Genomic DNA, 13,819 nt, shown 5'->3' with positions numbered 1-13,819 from the left:
GTTATCATAGTATTTATTTAACTTAATTATAAAAAGTATCCGATTAGTTTATGTGAAGCAAAATTTCAAAACCATAGTTTAAGGAGGATTTTATGTTTAAAAAGTTTAGACATCTAAATATTCCTTTTATTTTTGGACAGCATATGTAATCCTGAAATATTGAGATGACAAAGAACTTAGATATTTGATGATGATTACTGTGATCAGACACTGGCATTTGGTTATAAAATTCCCAAATATATTTTTCATTGCATTTTTTTTTACTTTTTATTTAAAAATGTTGATAAAGGCTTATTTTAGATAATGTAAACTTGGGAAAGGAGCTCACGGCTTTGGCTTTTTTGCCACTGTTTAAGAGTAAAAGATAAAACAAATATATGGAAGAATTAAAAAATTTCATACAGAAATTAAAACCTTTACAATTATGTTGAAGTAAAACTTTGGCAATGCAAATTATAGTATTTACTTGACTGTATCATATAGTGACAAAAAAGCTGCAAATGTTGCCATTAAAAAGTTTATTATTCGCCACCGATACTGATTTTTTTTTTTACGGTTAAATTACTAAAAAGATTTAAAAAATGCAAAAAGATCTCAAAATTTGAATGGACAAAAATAACACTTTATTGTATGATATTCTTCTGCTCCATGAAGCCATTTCCAGGACAGGGCAGTCACATGGTCATTGGAGACGCCTTGTCTGCATGGATTTGCATTCCCTATTGTTCAGGATGTGGAATTAGTAGGGAATCACACAGGGACATTTGGCCTAGTAAAGATTTGCAAATTAAGTTATCTAGTTTCATCAGAAAGACACATCCTGGTCTCCTTTCTTTGGTGGGAGGGAGTGATAAACCCATAACAAAGGAGAACAATCAGAGTGTCATAAACAATGAGTCTGGCTGATAAGGAAGTGGGACCAACACCCTTCATTTACATGGGAGAGATTGTTGAGACAAGAGTGGGCAGACCAAGGGGTATAAGAGACCCAAGCAGGACTCACTTTAGGAGAACTTCTTGGTGGAAGATCTTACTGGAGGAGCTTAGACAAAGAGACTGAGACACAGAATGGAGAGAGAGCAGGTCCAGATATGTGCGGTGGAGGGAGCCTGGGAAGGAGGACATGACGCTGGTGCCAGGGACCCCCAGAATGGTAAGTACTGACAGACTTCGATACTTTGTGGAACTGATCCTTCTTCTGACCTCTTCTTTTGATGTTGGATGTGAATATCTGTTATCTCCAGTGTATATGAGCCAGTAATATCCATAAATTAAGAATTTGTATATCTGCAAAATATGTGTGTCCTTGGAATGTGTAACTTGTATCTATGCTATAATGCATATAGATGTGTAGTGTACAAGTAAAGGATGTAAACATATATGTTTGTATTTCTGTATGTACACATATACTTATTACAATGTTGTATAGCATGACATATTCCACTATTCTATTCCATATTAACAAAGGATTTGAGCTGGTTTGGCAGCATTATTCATTGCACTTTTTTGGTATGTCCCAATGCACCCAGGGGCATAGCCGTTTGCACGTGTGTTTCAGACAGAAAACACGCAATTGGGAATGAGCACCATGGGCCTCATTTATTATGCAGTCTGCACCAGAATTCTAGCGTAAACTGCACATAAAAACATCTGCAAAGTGATTGCACATGAACTTAGGAAGTGCTTCCATCGGGATTGTGCCGCGGCTGCACTGTTCAAGCTGCGACACAATGCTGTGCACAGAAAGAGGCGTTCCAATATGTATTCACACTGGCCACCACATTTATGTCACAAGTTTCGCTGTTATGTAGAGGTATAGTAAACTTGAGGCTTAGCAGTGCAAGTATGGGGTTGCAGAAATGTAGATGGTTAGGAATGAAGCGACATAGAACCATAGAGGTGCAGAAATGTAGGGGTACAGTCATATACAGGTGTAGGGGTGCAAAGATGTAGATACATTGAAATATAAAGCTTCAAATACAGGCAGTCCTGGGGCTACGTCCAAGATTGGTTCTGTAGGTTTTTTCTTAAGTTGAATTTGTATGTAAGTCGGAACTATATAGTTTATAATGGTAACCCCCAGCCAAATTCTTTTTGGTCTCTTTGACAATTGGATTTTTAAAATGTTTGATTGCAGACACCTGTGATAACTGTTACAGCTGTTTATTGTAGCCTAAGGCTAACGTACAGGAAATTACCAACAGTCGAGTGTTCTTAAGTAGGGGACCGCCTGTATGTACAAAATAGGGGTCATTCATCTTTAGGCTGGACATTTGTCTGTCTTTTTTTTCCTGGTTTTGGACTTGTTTGATTTGTCTTAGAGGGTGATATATCAACAAGCTGAGTTTTTGTGACTAGAGTTGCACAAAAATTTAAATTCTTCTGCAACTTTGTTAGGCTCTTGGTGCAAATATGCAAATGCACCCAATAAGATGAAAGATAAGAGCAAATAAACATAAAACCCTGAGATAAATGACCCCCAACATGACATATGCTTTACTCTGAAATCTGAGTTTTACTGAGAATTCACACAGGAGAGAAGATGTTTCCAGAATGTGATGCAGAAATCAGAAATGGTTTGACATGAAACAATTTAGCAATTTATGCAGAAATGTTATAAATATTTATTTCATTACAGATTTTATTAACTTTGTTATCATTTAACATCTTGTTCCTTGCAGATGAAGATAACTGGAGCTCAGAGGAACATCTGACATCTTCAAATATTACAGCTGATGATTGTGGGATCACACAAGATACATGTATAGAACACAACAGCAGAACGGATTTACCCTCAGACCTTCATTGCAACAATCTATCATCTGATCCAATTACATTATGTCCTATAAATTCTGATTTATCACAGATGAACAGTCAAGAAAGAAGCCACCACAGATCAGCCGAGCATCTAACAGATGCAACCAGGAAAACATTTTCATGTTCTGAACATGGGAAAAATGTTACTGTTAATTGGAATCTCACACATCAGAACATTCACTCAGGGGAGCAGCCCTTTTCATGTTCAGAAAATGGAAAATGTTTTATTGAACGAAAAAATCTTGTTCAACATGAGAGAAATCACACAGGGGAGAAACCGTTTTCATGTTCAGAATGTGGAAAATATTTTAATCGGAAAACACACCTTATTCATCACGAGAGAACTCACACAGGGGAGAAGCCGTTTTCATGTTCAGAATGTGGCAAATGTTTTATTAAGAAATCAAATCTTGTGATACATGAAAGAGTTCATACAGGGGAGAAGCCGTTTTCATGTTCAAAATGTGGAAAATGTTTTACTCATAAATCAAGTCTTGTTAAGCATGAGAGAATTCACACAGGGGAGAAACCGTTTTCATGTTCAGAATGTGGAAAATATTTTGCTGATAAATCAAGTCTTGTTCAGCATGAGAGAATTCACACAGGGGAGAAACCGTTTTCATGTTCAGAATGTGGAAAACGTTTTAATTGGAAAACAAATCTTGTTCAGCATGAGAGAATTCACACAGGAGAGAAGTCATTTTCATGTTCAGAATGTGGAAAATGTTTTACTCATAAATTAAGTCTTGCTCAGCATGAGAGAATTCACACAGGGGAGAAACCGTTTTCATGTGCAGAATGTGGCAAATGTTTTTCTCAAAAAACAAGTCTTGTTCAGCATGAGAGAATTCACACAGGGGAGAAACCGTTTTCATGTTCAGAATGTGGCAAATGTTTTACTCAAAAAACACGTCTTGTTCAGCATGAGAGAATTCACACAGGGGAGGAACCGTTTTCATGTTTAGAATGTAAAAAATGTTTTAGTCAGAAATCAGACCTTGTGAAACATGAGAGAATTCACACAGGGGAGAAGCCGTTTTCATGTTCAGAATGTGGCAAATGTTTTATTAAGAAATCAAATCTTGTGATACATGAAAGAGTTCATACAGGGGAGAAGCCGTTTTCATGTTCAAAATGTGGAAAATGTTTTACTCATAAATCAAGTCTTGTTAAGCATGAGAGAATTCACACAGGGGAGAAACCGTTTTCATGTTCAGAATGTGGAAAATATTTTGCTGATAAATCAAGTCTTGTTCAGCATGAGAGAATTCACACAGGGGAGAAACCGTTTTCATGTTCAGAATGTGGAAAACGTTTTAATTGGAAAACAAATCTTGTTCAGCATGAGAGAATTCACACAGGAGAGAAGTCATTTTCATGTTCAGAATGTGGAAAATGTTTTACTCATAAATTAAGTCTTGTTCAGCATGAGAGAATTCACACAGGGGAGAAACCGTTTTCATGTGCAGAATGTGGCAAATGTTTTTCTCAAAAAACAAGTCTTGTTCAGCATGAGAGAATTCACACAGGGGAGAAACCGTTTTCATGTTCAGAATGTGGCAAATGTTTTACTCAAAAAACACGTCTTGTTCAGCATGAGAGAATTCACACAGGGGAGAAACCGTTTTCAAGTCTTTAAGTGTTTAGATATGTAACGCCATTTTGTCTATGTCTTGTTATTTATATATACTCATCCTCTTCTCCACTAAATAACAGGATTGCTTAAGACATCTTGGCCTGTAGGAGACGTTCCACAGGACACACATAAATGTTTGTAAATAGAGACCCCGGAAGCTCAGGATGTGGGAATCTGGTTGTTAATTTAATATGTAATATTTAACACTGATAAATGGATGTGGCCAAGGATTTGTTGGGGGAGCAGTTATTCTATTCTGGTGAATGACGATCCAGATGGTCTGTATTTATGTCCAGTTTATGGGTCCAATAACAATAAATGAACAATGAATTCCTACGACAAGATGTTGCCAAATACATCAATGATGTTTTCAATATATTATTATGTGTGATTTTATTTGTTATCTCTAATTTTATGTAACATTTCCGCACTAACCTTGAACCCTCCTTGTACTGAAAGGGCATAAAACAAAGACGCACAGAGGTCTCGCTAGTTCTCCGTGGCTACAACATATTTCAGTTGTGTCAATGTTATCGGACGACACAATTATTTATTTAATTACTCTCTGCCTGATAATTGAACTGCTCTGACACCTCCATCGTCCAACACAGGAACAAGCTCCAAAGCTTAAAACAGAGGTTCCCCCCTGATGGACACTTCTCTCCTGATGGTCAATTTACTTTGAGGGTTGGCAGGATAAATGAGAGAAACATGGTTATTTATGCTGCACAGCTAGTCTGGTGTTTAGTCGCAAAAATAGCTGTGTTTTTTTTAATATCCTTGTTGATCCTCTTGTGGCTAATTTGTGAAGTGTCTTTGCCATAATATTGGTGTTTTTTCCAACACTTACAACTTGTTTTTTTTATGGCCACTTGGGATTCAGAGACTCGTTCTTGGGTGCAATTTTTGGTGGAAAATGAAAGCAGCTATAAGCTAGTCTAGGGAGGGTAAATAAATTGCACATGTATTCAAAAAATGGATGTATGGTTTTAATTGTGCATTCAAAGGCTTTAGATCAAAATGCATCTCAGCTGCATAACGATAAATTTTGATATACAGTTTCGTAACTGAACAGATGAAAGTCACTAACAAAGATAATGGGGCAGATTTACTTACCCGGCCCATTCGCGATCCAGCGGCGCGTTCTCTGCGGTGGATTCGGGTCCGGCCGGGATTCACTAAGGTAGTTCCTCCGATGTCCACCAGGTGGCGCTGCTGCGCTGAAGTTCCCCGGAATGCACTGAAGTACACCGGCCTATTCCTAGTGAAGGTAAGCGCGAGTCTCGCAACACTTTTTTTAAAATCCGTCGGGTTTTCGTTCGGCCACGCCCCCTGATTTCCGTCTGCATGCCGGCGCCGATGCGCCACAATCTGATCGTTTGCGCCAAAATCCCGGGGCAATTCAGGGGAAATCGGCGCAAATCGGAAATATTCGGGTAACACGTCGGGAAAACGCAAATCGGGCCCTTAGTAAATGACCCCCATAGAGTTATAGGGTTGCAGAAATGTAGAGGTACAGGAACCTTGAGGTGTAGCGGTGCAAGTATTAGGTTGTAGGAATGCAGGAACAGTGGTAAGGGGAAATAGGGGGCGGAGATATAGAGGTGTAGAGTTACAGAAATGTAGGGGTGCAAAGATGTAGATGAAATTAAATATAAAGCTTTAAATATGTACAGAATGGGGGTCATTCATCTTTAGTCTGAACATTTTTCTGTTTTCTTCTGCTTTTGGAATTGTTTGATTTATCTTAGAGGGTGATATCAGGCAGCTGAGTTTTGTGACTTTTTTCTGGAGTCTTTAGATATATCAGATGCTAGAATGAAAAATTCTGTTGCTGTGATGTTCGCTAAGCGATTGGAGTGGCTTATTTTGGTGCAAAAATGCAAATGCACCAAAACAAGTTGCAAATATAGGAGAAAATAAAAATAAAGTTAAATTACCCTAATGTGTTTCACTCTGAAAGTTTACAAGATGTTTTACCGAGAATCCACACAGTAGAGAAGCTGTTTTGTGTGTTCAGAATGTGATGCTGAAATCATGTAGAAATTTTATAAATATTTATATCTTTACAGATTTCATAAACTTTTTTGTTACCTACCCTATTATTCCCAGGAGATGACGTTAGCCGGAGCTCACAGGAAAATCTGATATCTTCAGATATTAAAGCTGATGATTGTGGGATCACACAAGATACATGTATAGAACACAACAGCAGAATTAATTTACCTTCAGACATTCCTTTTAATCAATCTATCATCTGATCCTATTACATTGGGCATCTGTTCTGATACATCACAGACTAATGGTCAAAAAAGAAGCCACCACAGAGCAGCCGAGCATCTAAGAGCTGCATCCAGGAAGACATTTTCATGTTCTGAATGTGACAAATGTTTTACTCATAAATGGAATCTCCTCACACATCAGAAAATTCACACAGGGGAGAAGCCGTTTCCATGCTCAGAATGTGGCAAATGTTATATTAAGAAATCAGATCTTGTGAAACATCTAAGAATTCATACAGCAGAGAAGCCGTTTTCATGTTTATAATGTGAGAAATATTTTAGTCATAAATCAAGTCTTGTTGAACACGAGAGAATTCACACAGGGGAGAAGCGGTTTGTGTTAACAATGTGACAAATGTTTTACAATGAAATCCCATCTCTAAACACGTCTCTCACACAGGAAAAAGGCAGCTTAATGATAAGAATGTGACAAACATTTTACTTTGATGAAAAACTTTTTATATATGAGAGGAGCCACAAGGGGAGAAGTCTTGTTGTTATTGAACATCTGCATTTGTAATTGAGTTTGATGTTGAGTTGTATGAGATGCAATAACCAATAAACTTCAGATTGGATTAGAGAACTTCTATTATATAACACAATCAGAATAAGAGAGAAAAATGTGGAGGAGCTCGGATAAAGGATCAGCTGATGTTTTATCATATACAGGTGTTTGATAAATTTCCCCCTGTATAACTAAAACCTATGGTGACTAAATATATGGGAGCCCCTGATCGGATCTCAGCCCCATAGAGGTCTATAGCACCTGCATACACCACACCATGGCTGAACTGGGCGGCTGCTTCACATGATATAAGATATGTCCCATATAATGGCTGCTTTCCATGGAGCGCACACCCCTCCTGCATTAATACAAGTGCATAAGGCCTATGGAACCAATGCACACAAAACATAATGAGGACCGATATCCAGCCAAAAATTTTATCAGTCCCCGTAGATGTCTATTGCAAACAGTCACATTGGGGTCAGCATACGTTGAATCACCGCACCGTGATCAGGCAAAGAAATGTCCTATATTCTGCTGTATTCTGGTGCCAGTCCTGCTCTTCTCTATTGAGAGGGGTCTGCTCACCCATCTTCTCTCCAGCAGGCGACCGAATGTTTGCCCATGCTATGCTGCACATACGCTAACATAAAAAATGATACCCTCATCTGTCAGAAGCAGGAATTATTATTTCAGGACATGCATCTTTTTATTTTTATTTTTAAAGACACAATTTAGTTTTCATCCTTACTATTAACTCTTCAATGACCACTGTATCAGGTTTTTACAGTGTCAGAGGAAGTTTGCAGGACATCAGGTCCTGCTGGTTATGTTATCACAGCCCAGTCCCTGCACCAACACCCAGGAATGGAAAAGCTTCAATCCTGAGTATTTAACCCCTTTGAAACCGTAGTCAAACCTGGACTGCAGTGCCTTAGCAGGTGCAGCTAAAGGGCTAATAACAGGTTTACAAGGGTATAAATCGATTTTCCATTGGAGTCTGACCCTGGCATTGACAAGGGTGAAAATTGCAGTAAAAATCCACAGCATTCTGTATAAATGTGCACACAATAGGGAATGGCTATAGAGATTACAATGCTAGAATGCAGAAATAATGAAAATTTAAAAAAAAATAAAATCACCCCAATTTAGCTAGAACTGATATAAAACATAATATACAGTAAAAATCACCAGCAGGTATCAGTTTAGGTATCACTGCTAGAGATGAGCGAGCACTAAAATGCTCGGGTACTCGTTATTCGAGACGAACTTTTCCCGATGCTCGAGTGCTCGTCTCGAATAACGAGCCCTATTGAAGTCAATGGGAGACTCGAGCATTTTTCAAGGGGACCAAGGCTCTGCACAAGGAAGCTTGGCCAAACACCTGGGAACCTCAGAAAAGGATGGAAACACCACGGAAATGGACAGGAAACAGCAGGGGCAGCATGCATGGATTCCTCTGAGGCTGCTTAATCGCACCATTATGCCAAAATTATGGGCAACAGCATGGCCATGACAGAGTGACCGAATGAGGCTAGATAGCATCTAAAACATGCAATAATTGACCCTGACACTATAGGGGACGGCATGCAGAGGCAGCGGCAGCAGTGGCAGGCTAGAGAGTCTCATGGCGACATACCCTAAATGGACTCAGGTTTCACCAAAGGAGGTGAAATGATTTCCTATGTGAACAAAAGGTTGAAGGTATATTTAGTCGATAACACAGCATGGTGGCGACATAGTGACCAAGTTCCATAACGTATCTGGTGAAACACCCGAAAAATGAGCCTGACACAGCTCTTTTGATAAGGGGACGACATGTGGAGGCAGCCATGGAGACGACTTCCATGATTAAGAGCGACAGTATGGGGCATTCATATTGCGCTGCTATGATTGCAACTTCAGGTCTCCAGCATGGCGGCGTCAGATGGGCCGGGTTCCACTATGTATCTGGTGAAACACCTGAAAATTCTGCCTGACACAGCTCGTTTGATAAGGGGACGATGTATGGAGGCAGTGAACTAGTAGTAGATTAAAGGTGCTGCAGTTAAAACTATGTTAGTTGGATCTTGAGATGGAGCTGGCGCTCCGCTGCCAGGCGAGCTTTCGCCAATCCAAGCCCCTGTCTCTAGGCTACTCCCCAAACAGCACTTCTAAGAACCTTTTGTATAAGATCAAGTGTAGTAGCGTTCTTATAAGTTTGGGATATGGCGGGTGAGAGGAATGTAAACAGATGCGCAAGAAGCGCTGAAATAATATCCGTAAATGGTAAAAGTTTGGCAGTATATTTTGTGCATTACACAGCAGGGTGGCGACAAAGTTAACAAGTTTGATGTGGAATGCCCTGTAATAGCTCTTGGGCGGTGTGCCTTTTATCGCCTAAGCTCAGCAGTTTGAGCACCGCCTGCTGTCGCTTAGCGACGGCACTGCTGCTGTGCCTAGAGCTACCGACTGATGGCGCCATGCCCACGGATGGTAATTCGGAGGAGGAGGAGGTGGAGGAAGGGTGGGAGGAGGAGGAGGTATAGTAGGCCTTTGAGACCTGGACCAAGGTAGGCCCCGCAATCCTCGGCGTCGGCAGTATATGACCAGCCCCAGGGTCAGACTCGGTCCCAGCCTCCACCAAGTTAAGTGTAGTAGCGTTCTTATAAGTTTGGGATATGGCGGGTGAGGGGAATGTAAACAGATGCGCAAGAAGCGCTGAAATAATATCCGTAAATGGTAAAAGTTTGGCAGTATATTTTGTGGATTACACAGCAGTGTAATCAACAGATGCGCAAGAAGCGCTGAAATAATATCGGTTAATCATAAAAGTTTGCCAGTATATTTGTGGATAACACAGCAGGGTGGCGACAAAGTTAACAACTTTGATGTGGAATCCATGAAAGCAACCCAAATTTCTGCCTGACACACCTCGTTTGATAAGGGGACGAAGTATGGAGGCAGCTATATGGACGACTTTTGGAGGTAGCAATGGAGACAACGTGTGGAGGCTGCTATGGAGACAATTTAATTTGGATAGTGCCTGTATGTGGCAGTCCAAAAAATTTTTCAAACCAGAGGAGCAGGTAGGTGGCCCTCCATAAAAATGGAATAGATTGAGTGCCTGTATGTGGAAGTCCAAAAAAGTTTTCAAACCAGAGGAGCAGGTAGGTGGCCCTCCAGAAAAATGAAATAGATTGAGTGCCTGTATGTGGCAGTCCAAATAAGTTTTCAAACCAGAGGAGCAGGTAGGTGGCCCTCCAGAAAAATTGAATAGATTGAGTGCCTGTATGTGGCAGTCCCAAAAATTGTTTAAAACAGAGGACCGGGTAGGTGGCCCTCCAGAAAAGTTAAATGCATAAAGTACTATAGCTAGAGCCAGTGGGCCCTGTCAAAAAATAGCCAATTTCCTCTGCTTTAGTGTACAAAGAGGAGGAGAAGGAGGAAAATGAGGAGGAGGAGTGCATAAATTATTCAGGTTGAGCTCCTCCAGGTTCTTCCTCCAAGAAGTTCTCCTCATGTGAGTCCTGCTTGGGTCTCTTATAGCCCTTGGTCTGCCCCTCTGGGAGATGTCCCACCCTAATGGTGAGAGAACTTCCTCCCATGTAAATGAAGGGCGTCGGTGCCACTTCCTAATCAGCCGGGCCCAGCACTTGTGACGCCTCCATTGTTCTCCTTTGTTATGGGTTTATCATCCCCTCCTCAGACAACTGTGAGCAGGATGTGTCTTTCTCATGGAGCTCAATAACTTCATTTACAAGTGTTTACTAGGCCGAATGTCTCTGTGTGATTCCCATCCTCCACCTTAGAGAATGTGTATAAGGGATGGTTATTGTTGTCTCTTCCCCTGGTTCTAGGCCTTTCCCATTGTTTCTGTGAGAGTATCGGTCACATCTTACACTTTGATGAATATAAATCTATATATCTGATATTTATACATCACCACAGCTCAGCTTCCATATTGTCCTCTAATCACAATTTACCCCCAGATCAGATATCATTGTGTCTGTGCCAGTTTTTCTATCTTTGGAGCGTGCACGTGTATGTATGAAGTGTTTGCGCCATATTTGTGTTGCGGCTGTAAGATGTAACTGTGTAACTTTCCATAGCAGCGCCGATTGCACCTGATAAATGAACAGGGTGACGCGTTGCTACTAATTATCCGGCACAACCTGCACAGGAAGAGGAAAACTGCACCGGGGCAGATGACACCACTTTTATATATCTGGGTCAATGTTATCATCTTTTCCCCAGTTGATGAATGTTGCACAATTTTTCTGACCTCAGAATATATGTAGAAGGACATTTGTTATTGTGTTTTATTACGGCTCTAGATGTTCTTCATTCATGTCCAGTTTTGGGTCCACTTTCAGACAAATTAACTTTTTCCGAGTTCTGAACCACAAGATGTTGCCAAATATGTCAAAGATACCAGCAATATGTTACCACGTGTAATAATGTGATCTGCCCATAACTCCTCCTTGTATCAACCCATCTCCAACCTATTATTCTGGACCTATAAGATAAAGATATTTGTGTGGGATCTTTCAGATCTCCGTAGATGCAGCAAACGATGTCTGTGTCTCTGCATCATCTAATCTCCTTGTTGTGTTACTCAAACATTTCTATCCAGCCGCTTATTCGCTGCCATTTCCCATAAGCCCCAATAACTTTATACATCACAGAAGTAACATACAAGCCTCACAGATTCTTTCAGCTAAAAATACATGACACATAACATAAATGTCACTATATACTGTATACAACCAAATACACAGAGAACACAACCACACAGCGCGGCCTCCTCTCCTGCCTCTCCTGGGGACCCAGTAATGTGGACACCACCACCAAAAATCCCATAGAAATGAGGAAACTCCGGATTTCTGAATATTCAGTTAAAGCACAAAAAATGATTTGACCTGGTTACAAGTCAACTAATCCACAAGGAATAGCAGAGCTGTCAGCGGGAAGCCTCGTTCTCTCGCCTCCATGACAATGTATTCGTAGAAGGATCACACTGGGAACTGGTTTCATGTTACAGGGGAATATTCTGCCCTGGAGGGGTATAGTTTGGCCTGGGCAATTCCTTCCCTAAAGATATACTCTGGTCTGGGTTATTCCATACAAAGAGTTTCCATGGCCCGGCACACGGGATTTATGTCCTGGATTGTGGAAACTCTTTTAATGGAATAAGGTGATTAAAAAAAAGAAATAAAAACTAAAATCTATAGTAAATTATCACAAAGTAATAGCTGTACCTAGGAATTCCCTCCGACTTACTCATGTGCCTTATAATGATGAAGCTCATTTTCTCCAAACACTTTTATCTTAATAATTGCCTTCAATCTTCTGATGAGATGAGATGCTCGAGAGGGAAGTTTTACATGGGATGTTCACAACCATAATCACTGTCAAGGAGCAGAGTCTTCTAACATGGATGAAAATAAGACTTTATAGTATGATCTTCCCAGTAAGTCACGTGCATGGAGGGATTTGCATTCCCTATTGTTCAGGATGTGAAATCAGTAGGGAATCACCGGGAGACATTCAGCCCAGTAAATACTTGTAAATGGAGATATTTAGCTCCATCGGGAAGTCCTGGCCACATTTGTTTGGGAAAAGGGAATGATAAACCCATAACAAAGGAGAACACTCAGGGCATGATAAGTGCTCGGCCTGGCTGATAGCAAACGTCACCGACACCCTTCATTTACATGGGGGGAAGATCTTTCATCATTGGGTACGGTATCTCCCAAAGGGGGCAGACCAAGGGGTATAAGAGACCAGAGCAGGACCCACATGAGGAGAACTTCTTGGTGTAAGATCTTACTGGAGGAGCTTATACTGAGAGACTGAGACACAGGGACCCCCAGGATGGTGAGAACTGATGGACTTATCTGTCAGTACTTCCTAGATCTGATTTCTCTTCTGTTTCCCTTCCTTCTGCAATTATCCTTTCCCATAATGTGTCCAAGAAACTGATCTGTGATAACGAAGTCAGGGGGAAAGGAGGCAGTAATCTCCATACATGTGCAGTACATGTCCTGATAGTGTGTAATGTATGAGGTTATGTGTATCCATGTGCATATGTCATGGATCTAAAAATGTGTATACATAAACTCTTGTACAACACAACATATTTTAATACGCTATTTCATATTCATGAAAAATATTGAGCTCTGTATTTTTGCCGGCGATGAGGGTTAGTTGTACATGGCAGCATTATTCACCTGTACCACGTATAGCAGTTGTATCTGTGTGTACAGCTAGCTGGCTCTGGTGTCTGGGGTGTTTGTGGTGTGTTGCATTTTTGCGGTGTCTGTGCTCAAGGCTTCCATGGACATTATCTGAATCCATCATTTTTAGCAGCTTAAAGTGTAACCATAATTTAACAAATCTTTCTTATTGGTGCAGAGGTATAGGGGTGCAGGGATGTATAGGTATAGGGGTGCAGGGATGTAGAGGTATAGGGGTGCAGGGATGTAGAGGTATAGGGGTGCAGGGATGTAGAGGTATAGGGGTGCAGGGATGTAGAGGTATAGGGGTGCAGGGATGTAGAGGTATAGGGGTGCAGGGATGTAGAGGTATAGGGGTGCA

The 13,819-nt window shown here is 40.7% G+C and overlaps 1 protein-coding gene across 1 annotated transcript; it reads left to right on the top strand.

Annotated features, from left to right (window-relative positions):
- Positions 1 to 1,123: 1,123 nt before the first annotated feature.
- LOC140076186 (uncharacterized) lies at positions 1,124 to 4,456 on the top strand. Its single transcript, XM_072122700.1, has 2 exons — positions 1,124 to 1,223; positions 2,682 to 4,456. Exons 1-2 carry the CDS (start codon positions 1,124 to 1,126, stop codon positions 4,454 to 4,456), a joined length of 1,875 nt encoding a protein of 624 aa, XP_071978801.1.
- The last annotated feature ends 9,363 nt before the right edge of the window (positions 4,457 to 13,819 follow it).

Source organism: Engystomops pustulosus, chromosome 8 (assembly GCF_040894005.1).
Source record: "Engystomops pustulosus chromosome 8, aEngPut4.maternal, whole genome shotgun sequence".
In the NCBI taxonomy this organism is placed as follows: domain Eukaryota; kingdom Metazoa; phylum Chordata; class Amphibia; order Anura; family Leptodactylidae; genus Engystomops; species Engystomops pustulosus.
The sequence above is the reverse complement of the archived record's forward strand: the minus strand, read 5'-3'. Positions and strand labels throughout refer to the sequence as shown.

Coding starts and splice junctions, on each gene's coding strand:
- LOC140076186 (XM_072122700.1), top strand. CDS start 1,124: ATGACGCTGGTGCCAGGGACCCCCAGAATGGTAAGTACTGACAGACTT. Junction 1,224..2,681: donor CTCTTCTTTTGATGTTGGAT/GTGAATATCTGT, acceptor TGTTCCTTGCAG/ATGAAGATAACTGGAGCTCA.